Genomic DNA, 13,327 nt, shown 5'->3' with positions numbered 1-13,327 from the left:
ATAACAATGGCGATTTCGCAACAAAACGATGTAACAACACGAGTCATTAACACGGCAACCTACAGGATATCAACGGAGCTCGGGACACCAACACGAATTAATCATTAACTACACCCAGAAGATACCGATCTCGACGCCGTATTTAACAACAACACTTGTTACAAGCAGAAACCCCCATGGTCGCCACGTCAATTTATCACGCACACAACCGGACGAACACGCTCCGCAACCCAGCGAGTTAAAAAAAACACACGCGATCGCAACCCGGCGCACGTAAGATGGGTGAAGATTATTATTATTTTTCTTGGGGCCGGGTGCTTGTCATGTCACGACTCGCCTGGCAAACTGTGAATAGTGGAGGGCGGCAAGGTGGAGCACTGGGACGGCCCGAAGAATCTTTCATGGTGAACACGGCCTGCTCTTGCGAACCCATCCACCCCTCGCGCTCGAGCTGAAGACTGGAACTCCCCCTCATCGGTGTTGATGTCGGCGGGAGCGGCATTTCGGCAGCAGGAGCGGCGTTTTGGCGGGAACAGCGCCCCGACCCGCCGCCGAAATGGCGGGAGCGGCGCTTTGGCGGGAACCGCGCCCTGACCAGCCGCTCGAAATGGCGGGCCCACCGCGTGGCCCGCCTCCCCCGCCAGCCCCCGCAGCGACGATGGTGTCCTCTCCCCGCGGCTCCGTCGCTCCGTTCCCAATGGCGGCGAAGCAGCAGTGCGATGCCAGTCCCGCCGCTCCGCGTGCAGCGCCATCTCTCTCTGTCACCGGGGCTGCCATCCCCGGGGCTGTCTGAAGGATGGTCGTCACACCGTCCCCGTCGTACGAAGGCGTCCAGGTGAGTTTTATATTTGTTTTTCGTGTGCCCATTTTACTTCCCTAGGATAACACCTAGCAATATCTATTTTTCCACAACTTCTGACGCCAAATGTAGTAGTAGGTTCTAATTAGGTGCACACACACATGCAGCTTGGAGGCAACACTATTTATTAAACGGTAAATAATATAACACTCTACATGAGGTGGTGACCACCTTCCTCAACTCACTAACACTCTGGAACACGACACAGACTGGACCAGGCAGGCAACGGCCTGCCTGGCCCAGGACGACGACTCGGGACTTGACGACTCGTGATGTCTTCCCCTTGGAGTACAGTACAACAGCAGCCCCGCTCTGCCTTCACACCACGCTTATATTTGGTTTCGCGTGGCTGGCTCCGCCCCGGCGTGGCTGGCTCTCTTCAGGCCACGCCTCCCTTCCCAGGACACGCCCCACTTCCCCCACCCCTGGGAAGGTCCGAATCCCTCCACCACGTGACCCGCCAGGCACCCCCTTGGGGCCCACAGCCTTCGTACAGGCCAACACAGTAGTGACCGTTCTGTCACTACACATGGAAGAAATCAAAGGCAAAGAAAAAATCTAAATGTCCAGCTGTCAGCTCACAGTCGGACAGTACCTCCCAGAAACCAGCCAGTGCTAAGACGAAGCCATCATCTGGGCAGCTGTCTGACACAGTGGACTCTGAGGACCGACTCATGCAAGGACCATCAGGTGGTACAGATAGCTTCCTTTCTGAAGGAGGAGATGGTTCGAATTGCAAGGGCCAAGTTCTACGTCAAAATATTCAGGCCAATAAGGCTATTGCAGAGACTGAAGGTGAGTGAGAAATTTAGTTCAGAGTTTTCTGTGGTACAGTAAAACCTCCCAAAGTCAGACTAATTATTTGAAGAACATTCAGTTATTGGGGATATCTGACATCCTGCAAATAATAACGACTTGAGATAGATCTATACTTTAATTACCTCGTAAAACGATTTCTTTACAATGTATTTACACTATGGGAACCTCATTTGCCAGTAAAAATATGATAATTGGTTTTTTACCCTTCTATCTGGCAACAAAACTGACACCTTTTTACAAGGAGTCATGTTTGCATAGACCGCAATACCTGCAGTCATAATACAAACAAAAGACATAACTCTGATAATGTGCACTGTCCTTGAAGTTGATTGGTCCACACCCGAGACAGCTTTCCTTAGAGCCTAGTCTCACATGGGTTGGACCAGATGGCGTCTTTTGGCGTCATCTTCAAGGACAGTGCACATTATCAGAGTTATGTTTTTGTTTGTATTATGACTGCAGGTATTGCAGTCTATGCAAACATGACTCCTTGTAAAAAGGTGTCAGTTTTGTTGCCAGATAGAAGGGTAAAAAAACAATTATCAATGTATTTACAATTTAATCACAAAACTTCCCCTTTGCACAGTGCATTTCTAATAATTGACATCACGTTGAAGCAGATGTTGAAGGATTAGATTCACTAGATGTGGAAAGCTGAATAGATTTTGATTGGCTTGAAGTATTATCTTTATGAATAACATAAACATAATAATGCAAATTTCTATAGCGCCATAACTTGGCAACCCATTACAAGGGTGCTGAATAAACAAACACATTAAACGTTAGTTATCAGTCTGTTTTAATCAGACACAGATGTAGTGTCATTTGTGGTTATTATGCATGTTTGTTGAACTTCTTTTACGCGCGCTGTACATAGCCAACCGTCCTCATTGGAGGTGCGGGGGAAGGACAGCTCTATGAGTTTTGACTGAAAACAATGAGATATTGCCGTTCAAGGAAATAGGCTCCAGAATGTTGTCTAACAGATAAATACAGTTTGCACTCTAGCTTTAAAGTTGCTTGTGCACATATGCATACCATCTCCTGCTGTGCGCAGCTTAATTAGTGCGTGAACGGTATTCCGAGTGGAGTTGGTTTGGGATGCGTAAGAGGAGTGTAGGTGAGTGGGAAATGTGTACCACCATTTATAGCACAACCGACTCGAGCACAATTCGTCCCCTTTAGTACTTTAATTGTGTTTCTTTGTATCTTAAATATTGCATTGGTTACATTGTGCCTCTTAGGTGGTGCTACATGGAAGAAATCAAAAGTGAAGAAAAAGAAAAAAAATCCAGTTGTCAGCTCACAGTCAGGAAGCACCTCCCCAACACAGCAACCAGCCACTGCTAAAACTAAGCCCTCATCTGGGCAGCTGTCTAACAAAGTGGACTCACAAGGAGCATCAGGTGGTGCAGAAACGTCCCCTTTTGAAGGAGGAGATGGTTTGGATTCAAAGGGACGAGTGCTAAATCGAAATATTCAGGTCAACAAAACTGTTTCGGAGACTGAAGGTGAGTGAGGAATCTTGTTTGTATTTTTATTGATAAATACAATATGATTTTCGTGCCTTTATACATAGGCTAGACAATGCAATGCAAGTTTTGCATATGCCACACGTACATATTTAGAAAATGCATGGCAGTGGTATAGATGAGTGGGAAAAGGTCTTCAACCACGTGTATCACAACTAAACCATGTTTGTGGTACCTGCTGTTCTCAAAGAGGGATGGTGCTCAAGATGCACAGTTTACAGTGTATGGAAATACAATTTCTGTGATGTAATTATGTATGGAGTGTGTTGGTGCAATATGGGGTAGTAGGAGTAACCAAGTCTGTGGGATTGATTTTAATTTGCCAGTTAGGAGTCTCGACTTGAAACGTTCGTGACTGCAGGAATTCATATTCTTGGTTCTTTCGGTAAAGTCACGTAGAAAAAAAATTTGAAATTAGAAATAAAACATTGAAAATTATAAAAGAAAACATTCAATATTTTGTTAATACACTGTTATGTAATATAGATATACAGTACTGGTGTTTTGATATTTTTGCTTATTGTTATGTTTGCCTTTATTGCAATGTTTGGCTTTACAGAGCGTCGTCCAGAAAATATGAAAGACTGGAAGGACAACCACGTTCAGAACTGGCTGCGTGAGATCCAGTTTAACGAGTCTTCGTGTGACAAACTTAAACAAGAAGAAGTCACGGGGGCCGTACTTGTTGTTTTAAGTAAAGAAGATTGTGATAGTTTTAAGATACCTCGAGGGCAGATGATTTTACTGATTAAAAAAAGAGATGAGTATATTTCTAAATCTGTGCAAGACACAGTGCCAGTCAGCACAACTAAACTGACAACAGATCTTGCTAAATCTGAGTCGGAAAAGAAAAAGGAATTGCCTCAGAGCAAACGCAACTCAAAAGGGTTTGCAGAAACACCTGCTATGGTTGATCCTCAGTGTACATTAACAATAGGTAATGAAGGAAGAGAGATTATATTGATTGACCCATGCCCCTTTGAAAGTGATAGTTCTAAATACAGTTATGGCAAAGGGAAATGTTTACCTCCCGAATCTGGCAAAGGGAATTTGATCACACCCTGCCATGAATACAAGGCTTTTCAACCTGGGACTTGTACTTCTGAGGAGAAAAAAAAGAAGTCTTTTATAAATGAAACTTTCAGGTTTGCTTCAGCTTGCATAAACAGTCGAACAAATGGCACTATCCATTTTGGAGTGGGGGACAAGGAAAATGGTTGCCTACATGCTGAAGTTCTTGGAGTAGATGTGTCCGATGTGAGAGACTATCAGCAGTGGTTGTTGGATGGCCTCGCCACATGTTTATGTACTGATGATGAGCGAACAATTGTTAGCTCTTGTATGAGACCACCTCGATTTGTAAAAGTAAGTTCCTCCGGTACACATTTGGCAAATAACCTATTTGTGATCGAAGTTGACATAGTGCCAGCCCATAAAACATGTGGAAATAAGATTGTGCGTGTAAAGCTGATACCAGATGCAGGGAAGGGTGCAAAAGAAATAGCTTTCAAACGGGATCGAGATTTGTCAGAAAAGATCGGCAACATTGAGCAATACTTAGAAAATAATTTACCGGTGTTGATAAATCGGAGGCTTCAATGTGAAGAAGCGCACACATCAAAAACTGAAAGGAAAGCAATGCACACCGGTCTTGACTTAAAACTTACTAAACTTATTACCGGTGGTGAGAAAACACTTGACGAGTCTACTTATGATCATTATTTATTGGTCACAGATAGTCCTGAAACAGATTCTATTTTGAATGACTTAACGTTTATTAAAGAAATCCCGTGGCTTGCCGTATTAGATTTTAATTCAAAATCTTATTACAATGGATTGCACAAAATGTTTAGGGATAATAAGTTGGCCGTTCAGCTGAATTCACCACAGGCATATGATGGCTGGTATAAGGGCCTGGACAAATTTTGTGATGACTTGAAGATTGGAAAGATATGTCAATGGATATACTGTAACGGATGGTCTCCGCTCAATGATTCAAAAGAAGCATGGATGGATGTTGACATGTGGCATCGTGATCGTAGCTCAGCTGTGGCTAATGTGATCAGCTTTCTCTGCACTAGAGTTCTACAGACAGGCACACATTTGGTGGTATTCCTGCTTTTGAGCACAGTCGATTCAGAAAAAGACCCAATGCTGGAGGTATTAAAATGCTTCTACAAAGAAATGCATGGACACCAGCATATGCTGTGCTTAGCAGACAATGAAAACACTTATGATAAGTGGATCAGTCTACAAAGTATTCTCAAACCAGAAGATTTGGAGGATCGTTGTATGAAAGGGATGAAAATGCGTGAAGTGAATGATACAGTCCTCAGCATTAAAAAGGAGACCCGCATGGACAAAAAATTCATTCCAGAATTTAATGGCGCACTATGCATTGTGGATGATGAAACTGAAAAAGACATGTCCACTTTGAATGTGTTGTACCTTAACCAATGTGAAGACTGTGCTATAGAAGAAGATGAAAACAAGTTTAGAAAATTCAAGCTTGAAGAAGAAACAAACTATTACAAAGGTGGCAAGATCACCTGGTGGTTATTTTACTTCACAGATAGAGGATACTCTAAATGTTGGTTTAAGCGGGACAACTATGATACTCTTAAAAGAGCAATTACACGACAAGAACTGAATACATATCAGTCTGTGAAAATAGTAAACTTGTTTCATCATCCAGGTTGTGGCGGAACTACAATGGGCATGAATGTTTTGTGGGATTTGCGAAGAGACTTCAGGTGTGCAGTTGTGAATGATAATGTGCACAACACATTGGAAATTGCAAGAAATGTGGTGCATCTATTGACTTACAACAAAGAAGACGATACAAATGTAAGACAAGAAGATGGTTTCATTGCCGTGTTGCTGTTGGTTGACAATGCCGCATTCGATGTTGGGCAGTTACGCAAAAACATTTCTAAGCAAATCGATGCAAAAGGATGCCGAGTCACACGGCCGACTGTGTTCATCCTGAGCTGTTGTCGGGCTACAAATCCTGAAACACTGTGCCAGGAAAACCCGAATACAAGCATCCCACTGACTCACACTCTGACAAAAACTGAGACAACAGCAATTGTGGAAAAGCACCATGAACTAGAAAAAGAGCATTTAGAAAAAACGAAATCCTTCATCTCTTTCATGGTCATGAAAAATAACTTTTCCAGGGACTACGTAACAAAGTTAGTGGAAGATTCTTTGCAGTCGGTTCCCAATTCTAAAAGAGAGTTAGATTTTTTGGCCTATGTTGCACTGCTGAGTGTGTATGTTGAGGATTTCTCCCTTCCTGTCTCACACTGTCAGCAATTCTTTGGCATCTCTGGATATTTGAGTAATTTTAGAACATTTTTGCACAAGGCAATATCTTTTCTATTAATTGATCTGCAAAGAGAGCAGTACAATTTGTATAAAGCAATTCGTATTGTTCACCCAATGGTTGCTGAAGAAATTTTAAAACACCTGTTTTCAAAAATGTCAACAGATTTGACAAAAATTGCGCTTAACTTTTTTCAAGAAGAAGCCATGTTCCATCATCGATTTGCCCAAGACGATTTCCTGCAAAGCGTAAATGAAATGCTTATTAAGCGGCAGTACAAAGAGCACAGACACCCATTGGACAGCGTAAGACATGTGGCTACGGAACAAATTGACGCTGAAGAATTGGAACTAGACAAAGCACTTTTTTCCAATTTGGTCATAGCCATATGTGAGGAAAGCAACGGGCAAGCTGCAGCTATTGAGGTTCTTGAGAAAGCATTTAAAATGCTGAGTGAAGAACCTTTTTCAGCCTTTATTGCTCAGGCCATAGCTAGGTTACTCATTAAAAGTGAAAAGTATGATGATGCCAAAATATGGGCCAAGAAAGCCTGTGCTATCAGGCAGAATAACCCTTTTATTTTTAATACACTTGGGCAGACGTATAGAGCTGAAATGAAACACACTTTTAGAAGAAAACTGATGAAGAGAGAAAGGATTCAAGAACGTGAACTGTGTAAAGCGTTGGAACTTGCAAAAGATGCTTCACATTGGTTCAAAGAATCTCAGGAAGCGCAAAGCCAAGAAAGTACGACTATTAATGTGTCTGGTTTCCTCGATGAGTTGGATGTTGCACTGTACATTATCAAACTGCTTAGTTTGACTGGAATGTTTCACTGCGACTCTCCTTTAGGGAAGCTGTCACTTCAAAACTACTTGATGAAGGACACAGAAACCCTTCCTTCATCCATATCGAGTTTATGGGCACCTTATCATGATTATCTGAAAAATCTGGTTGCCAACATAGAAAGATGTTTGGATTGGGTTATCCAAGAAGTTCTGTATCATAAAGCATCGGACTTTATGACCAAAAAGTACCACCAACTCTGTGAAACGTACGCAGAAGTGTCCCAAATGATTTACAGTCCCCAGCAGCTTTCCAAAAAAAAGGAAATAATCGCCAACGCAGTTGGTGATGACATCAAGCTGAAAATGGCCGGTGGAAGCAATTTTGAATTTCTTTTAAAGAAGTTGTTTGATCCACAAATGGAAAAAAGGCTCTGTGATATCTTCACTTTGTTAAAGAACCTGATGAACACCGAGGACATGAAGTACTTTCCGCATTACTTCATAGTCAATTGTGCAATATGCTACTATGGTTCATCAGGAACCAAGGCCACACATTTCCAAGAAATGTACGACAAAGGCTTGGAGATTGCAGGCAAGATTTGTCGTGGAATTTACGAATCGACACCTTATCCATACTTTGTTATAGCACTCCTCCTTTTGCCAAACTTGGAAAATCTTACTGAAGAGCAGACGAGGTATCTTGTAAATTCTCTGGAGCAGATGTATAATCTGTACAAACGGCATGCAGCAAAAAAAGCTTTTACATTTTCCACAAAAAATAATATTTTATACTTGGGTCAAGGTGAGGGCTACACGAGCATTGTCCACCGCACACAGTTGCACCAATTTTGTGAGCTGAAGCAATGGCATGAGCAACGCAAATGGTGGTTCCAGGAAGTGTGGACTAATTCAGAAGTCTGTGAAAAGCTAAAACGCGTACGTGGATTTGTCCGGTCACAAGACAAGATTTTTATTAGCACGGCCTATGAAGATCTAAACATTCCAGTGACTCCTTCCAATCTTTCTTATACCCGCTGTCGATCGTACATTGAGGAAGTAGAATTCTACGTAGCTTACTCTTTGTGTGGACTTTTTGCATACGACATCAAGCCAGTTCGAGTAAGCAACACAAAATAAATACACAGTTTCTACAATGTTTAAACATTCGAACCATTCAGCTAGTAAGGTTTATCAAGTTAGTCAAGCTATTAAAAACACTCGTGCTTGTCAGCCACTACCATTAATAGTGCTACAATATCCGTAATGCCATTTAAAATTAGACAACACCCTAATGATGTATCTTATGTGGCCATTAAGAGGTCATAATGTGCTAATTTGCACGAATGCTTCTGCCATTTAAATATATGGTGGCCGTGTGGTCAGTGATAAGAGTTCAGTATGCAACAGTTTACAAACCTTTTGTTTAAATGGCATCTAGGAACATTGGGTATTGATCATATCAATAAATGATATTACTATAAATACTACAAGATGTTAAAATGCTGTCCAAAGACCTTTGTGTGTAACCCCGGTCAGCTTTAACACGCTATATCTGTAAAATAAGTTTAAAGTCCTGTAGTCACTCAAAGGTGTGTTGCTCGAAGACACCAACGTTATTTGTTATTTTCTTTGTGATGCTAAGGTAAATATCTACTGCAAATCATTCGCTTTGCGTGCAGGCTGTACTAATGTCACCTTATAGGTGTCCAACAAGCAACAATATGCTATAAGCATTTGTTTTGATTTTGATTGTTTATCATCATTCTTGATTTTTTAAATCTGATTAAGTTTATGCATTTTGGCAGCAATGCCATAAAAGGTGTCTTTCCTTTTGCCACAGGCCTTGATGATTAAATTATTGGCATAGACAGTACTGTGCTGTTACAGTGCTGTTTACAGTCCAGTACTGTTTATGAAAATCATTTCAGACCTTGATGGCACGAACTATGAAATTATGAACGTATTGTTTATTCTTTGGCTTTTTAGCATACTCTTTGGTTCTTTCGGTTTTCTAACAGTTTGGTAACGTCATATGCATATCTAGAAATGTGCACCTAAATGCCAAGAATGGCAAGCTAGCATTCTTGGATGTTTTAATCGAAAAGAGACCAGATGGCTCAATGGGACACTGTCTACAGGAAAGCTACCCATACGGATGCCTACCTAAAACCAGACTCCCACCACCATCCATCCCAGAAGAATTCCCTCATCAAAACTCTACACTATAGAGCCCGATATATTTCCGACCATCACCTAGTAAGTGAACTGGAGCACGTACACTAAGTTCTCAAGATGAATGGATATTCAGACTACACAATCCGTAAAGCTATCACCCCAACTGTTGGGAAAGAACCATTTGAGGACCCAATCAAAACCATCACCTTGCCATACATAGCAGGGGTCGCCAAAAATATTTTCAAAAACATGAGCAAACACAAGTTCCAGGTTCGATCATGATCTGATCCCATCTGTGAAGGATGTGATCCCTGACATGCAATACCCCGGCGTCTACAAACTAAGCTGTATCTGCGGCAGTAGTTACATTGGGGAAACTAAGCGACATGTCTTGCACCGTGTTCGTGAACATAAGGCAGATCTGAAACACACTCGGACCAATACCTCGGCCGTGTCTGATCATTTGTTTTGATGTGGTGGGCTCACGAAATTGATTTATCTAAGACGAAGGTACTTTGCAAACCCACTGGCTATCAACCAAGATTCGTTCATGAAGCCATCCATATATACAGACACAGACACAATGTCAACCGAGAAGAAGATTGGTACAAACTTAGTAATCATTGGAAGGACGTTATTAACCAGTTTAAGTCATAACTGGCTGTGATGTTCCCATCCTGCCACCTTCCGATGTTAGTTATTTTCGGCTCTCCGATTTTACATTAACAGGTTAAATTTCTCACACCAACACAGCCACCTTCATGCGCCGACCTCGACCTGGCAGAGGCTTTGTGATCTTACATTAACATGATAATCTCTAACATTAACATAGCCACCTCAGCGCGCTCGCCATGGAGGCCGCTCACCGACCTTACATTAACATGATAATTTTTACCTGGCAGCCTTTTAATTGGTGGAATTCCACCGCCAATCGCGGTTGCTGCCCATCACTTAAATTAACAGCTGCCCCACCCATGCTGCTGACATTTGGGCTACGCCCATTTTAAACCTTTTTAAACAGTTTGCCTTTAGAAGCTAACCCCCCTTTCCTGATGACGACCGCTTGTGTTGCGATCGAAACGTAGTTTTTTGTTATTTTCTTTCAACCTATCTTCGTGAATTTACTGAAAGACCCAAAGAATATAAATGCCATCTTTTACGAATACGTTTTTTTTTATTAACATGTAATTTATTTGTTGGTTTAAATATATTTTTTGCATGCTTTTGTTTTTAGTCTCGGAATTTTTAGCCAATGAGATAGCATAATATTTGATACTCGTCTGTTTATAAAGGCAAACAAATGTGTCAATACTACATAGTATTTACAATAGTATTGCATTTTTTTGCAATGGACGGAACCTAAACTTGAGTTGAAGGGATAATTTACAAATTAACCACTTTATGTATATATTTTAATAAATGCAGTGTCACTGAGGTAATACTGTATACACTAACAATGATTTACAGGTAACACTTTTTTTTTTTTATATAAAAACTGATTTGATTGCCCATACTTTTTATGACTTAACCTCCATTGTAATAGATTTTACTTTTTGCCAGGTTTTCTTTTTGGAAGGTGAACAGCTACGGGTTGGAGAGCATCTTCAAAGCTTTGGTCATTGGTAAACCAAAATAGAAGACAGTCTATTATGGCATACTTTCCAACCCGTAGCTAGTTACATCCATTATATCTGTATTGTGTAAGGTTTCGCTCTGCAATTCATCTTCCCTTCTACTTTCATATTCACAGTACGATTCGCCACTATAATTACAGCTACACACGATGAGGCTGTCCGTTGAAACTCCAGCCCTGGGGTTGATTCAGACCTTTTTCTCCCATCCAGGGTCGATAAAATAGATACTTACGTGGAAACACACAGCAGTGTTTGTGTCATGAAGTATCTCACCCACACTATATAGATGTATAATTTGCACCAGACTCAGGACTATATACAGGAGATGTGGACCTTCCCATGCTTATTTGTGTGTAATATAATCACGTTGATTTTTTTTGTACTCATTGTCTACCATTATGTGGAACTCAAATAAAATATTAAGGTTGGAGAAGTGTAAAGTGTTGTTGCTTTTAGAACATAGAGTGGTCTCAGGTTATACTATATATGGCAAATATTGATGACGGTATTACAATACCGTGGGTTGTAGGCAGAGGTGTGGACTCGAGTCATGTGACTTGGACTCGAGTCAGACTCGAGTCATGAATTTGATGACTTGCGACTCGACTTGGACTTGCATAACAATGACTTTGTCCCACCTATGAGATGTGGACTCGAGTCATGTGACTTGGACTCGAGTCAGACTCGAGTCATGAATTTGATGACTTGCGACTCGACTTGGACTTGCATAACAATGACTTTGTCCCACCTCTGGTTGTAGGCACTCTGCCACATTATCCCCATGTCATGTGGGTTAAAACAAAGCATTACGTCACTGGTGCCCACATACAGAAGCTGATGGGGCAACAGCCTAAATCGATATTATCTGAGATGAAAATGATGGCAGATTTATTTCAAGCCTACTTAAACAGAATCAAGTGATAACTTACGTTCCATAAGTGTCTTGCATAATTCACTTGTACTGACTGTAGAAGTAACTTAGTCCCATGGCACTGTGCACACTCAGCTGAATGTCACCATGAGAACCATCTTTGGTGGAATGAGAACCCCACTGCCGTGGCTACCAGTTTTAAGGAACATCTCCCCCATAAAAAATGTTGTCACCTGCGGTGACCAAGAATGCTGGAGAAGGTGGATGTGGGACATCTTCATTCCTGCATCCGTGCGTCTTAAGTTGAATGCCCTTTACCACAGGGCGACGAATGGAGACGTGGATGTGCCTAACAAGGCCTTCATCAGTGATCCGCCTGTGCAGATGCCTGGCCTTGATGTTTTGTACAAGATTTCGAAGGATCGCTTCCCTAGTCCCAATGTTGCAAATAAGCTCACCTTTATTTGACCAGTTAAGGCCCACTGAGCTTTATCGCTTTTTTTCAGAAGCGACCTGGCCACAAATGACAGTTCAACGTAGTGGCTTATCACGTGGCAGCCAAATGTATAGCAGCCAAATACACTCGAAACGCATGTTTCTAAATGTGGAGGGAAAACCAGAGGACCCGGAGAAAAATCTCACGCAACCACGGGCAGAGAGACACGCAAACTCCAAAAATACAGCAGGCGTCAGGGTCGGGATCGAACCCACGACCTCCTGTACACCAGGCGAGGTAGTTGACATCTCGCCACCGTGATGATGATGAGAGAGACACGCAAACTCCCAATATACAGCAGCAGGCGTCAGGGTCGAAATCGAACCCAAGATCTCCTGTATACCAGGCGAGGTAGTTAACATCTCCTAGCCACCGTGATGATGATGAGAGACACGCAAACTCCAAATATACAGCAGCAGGCGTCAGGGTCGGGATCGAACCCACAACCTCCTGTACACCAGGCGAGGTAGTTGACATCTCGCCACCGTGATGATGATGAGAGACACGCAAACTCCCAATAAACAGCAGCAGGCGTCAGGGTCGGTATCGGGATCGAACCCACGACCTCCTGTACACCAGGCGAGGTAGTTGACATCTAGTCACCGCGGCGCCCCAAATGGACATGTCACGCAGCAGGTAAAGGGCGAATCAATATTTGGGACGGGCTACTTCATGAGTTTGCTAGCAGCTATCAGTAAATAAAATGATTCGCTTCGGTTATTAGTTTCTCAGGCTGAGAGTAAAGACAACGCACCTTTGGAGATTGAGTTTATTTTGTTTTAACGGCTGGTCACGATATTTTTACAGGTGGGAGATCCGTGGTTG

General features: G+C 42.2%; 1 protein-coding gene across 1 annotated transcript; it reads left to right on the top strand.

Moving 5' to 3' along the window:
• Positions 1-1,368: 1,368 nt before the first annotated feature.
• LOC144936143 (sterile alpha motif domain-containing protein 9-like) lies at positions 1,369-11,562 on the top strand. Its single transcript, XM_078863040.1, has 3 exons — positions 1,369-1,654; positions 2,923-3,189; positions 3,770-11,562. The coding sequence occupies exons 1-3, from the start codon at positions 1,534-1,536 to the stop codon at positions 8,461-8,463; spliced, it is 5,082 nt and encodes a 1,693-aa protein (XP_078719166.1). The 5' UTR covers positions 1,369-1,533; the 3' UTR covers positions 8,464-11,562.
• The last annotated feature ends 1,765 nt before the right edge of the window (positions 11,563-13,327 follow it).

This window comes from Lampetra fluviatilis, chromosome 15 (genome assembly GCF_964198595.1).
Source record: "Lampetra fluviatilis chromosome 15, kcLamFluv1.1, whole genome shotgun sequence".
Taxonomy (NCBI): Eukaryota; Metazoa; Chordata; class Hyperoartia; order Petromyzontiformes; family Petromyzontidae; genus Lampetra; species Lampetra fluviatilis.
Note: the sequence above shows the minus strand (reverse complement) of the source record. Positions and strands in the feature narration are given on the sequence as shown.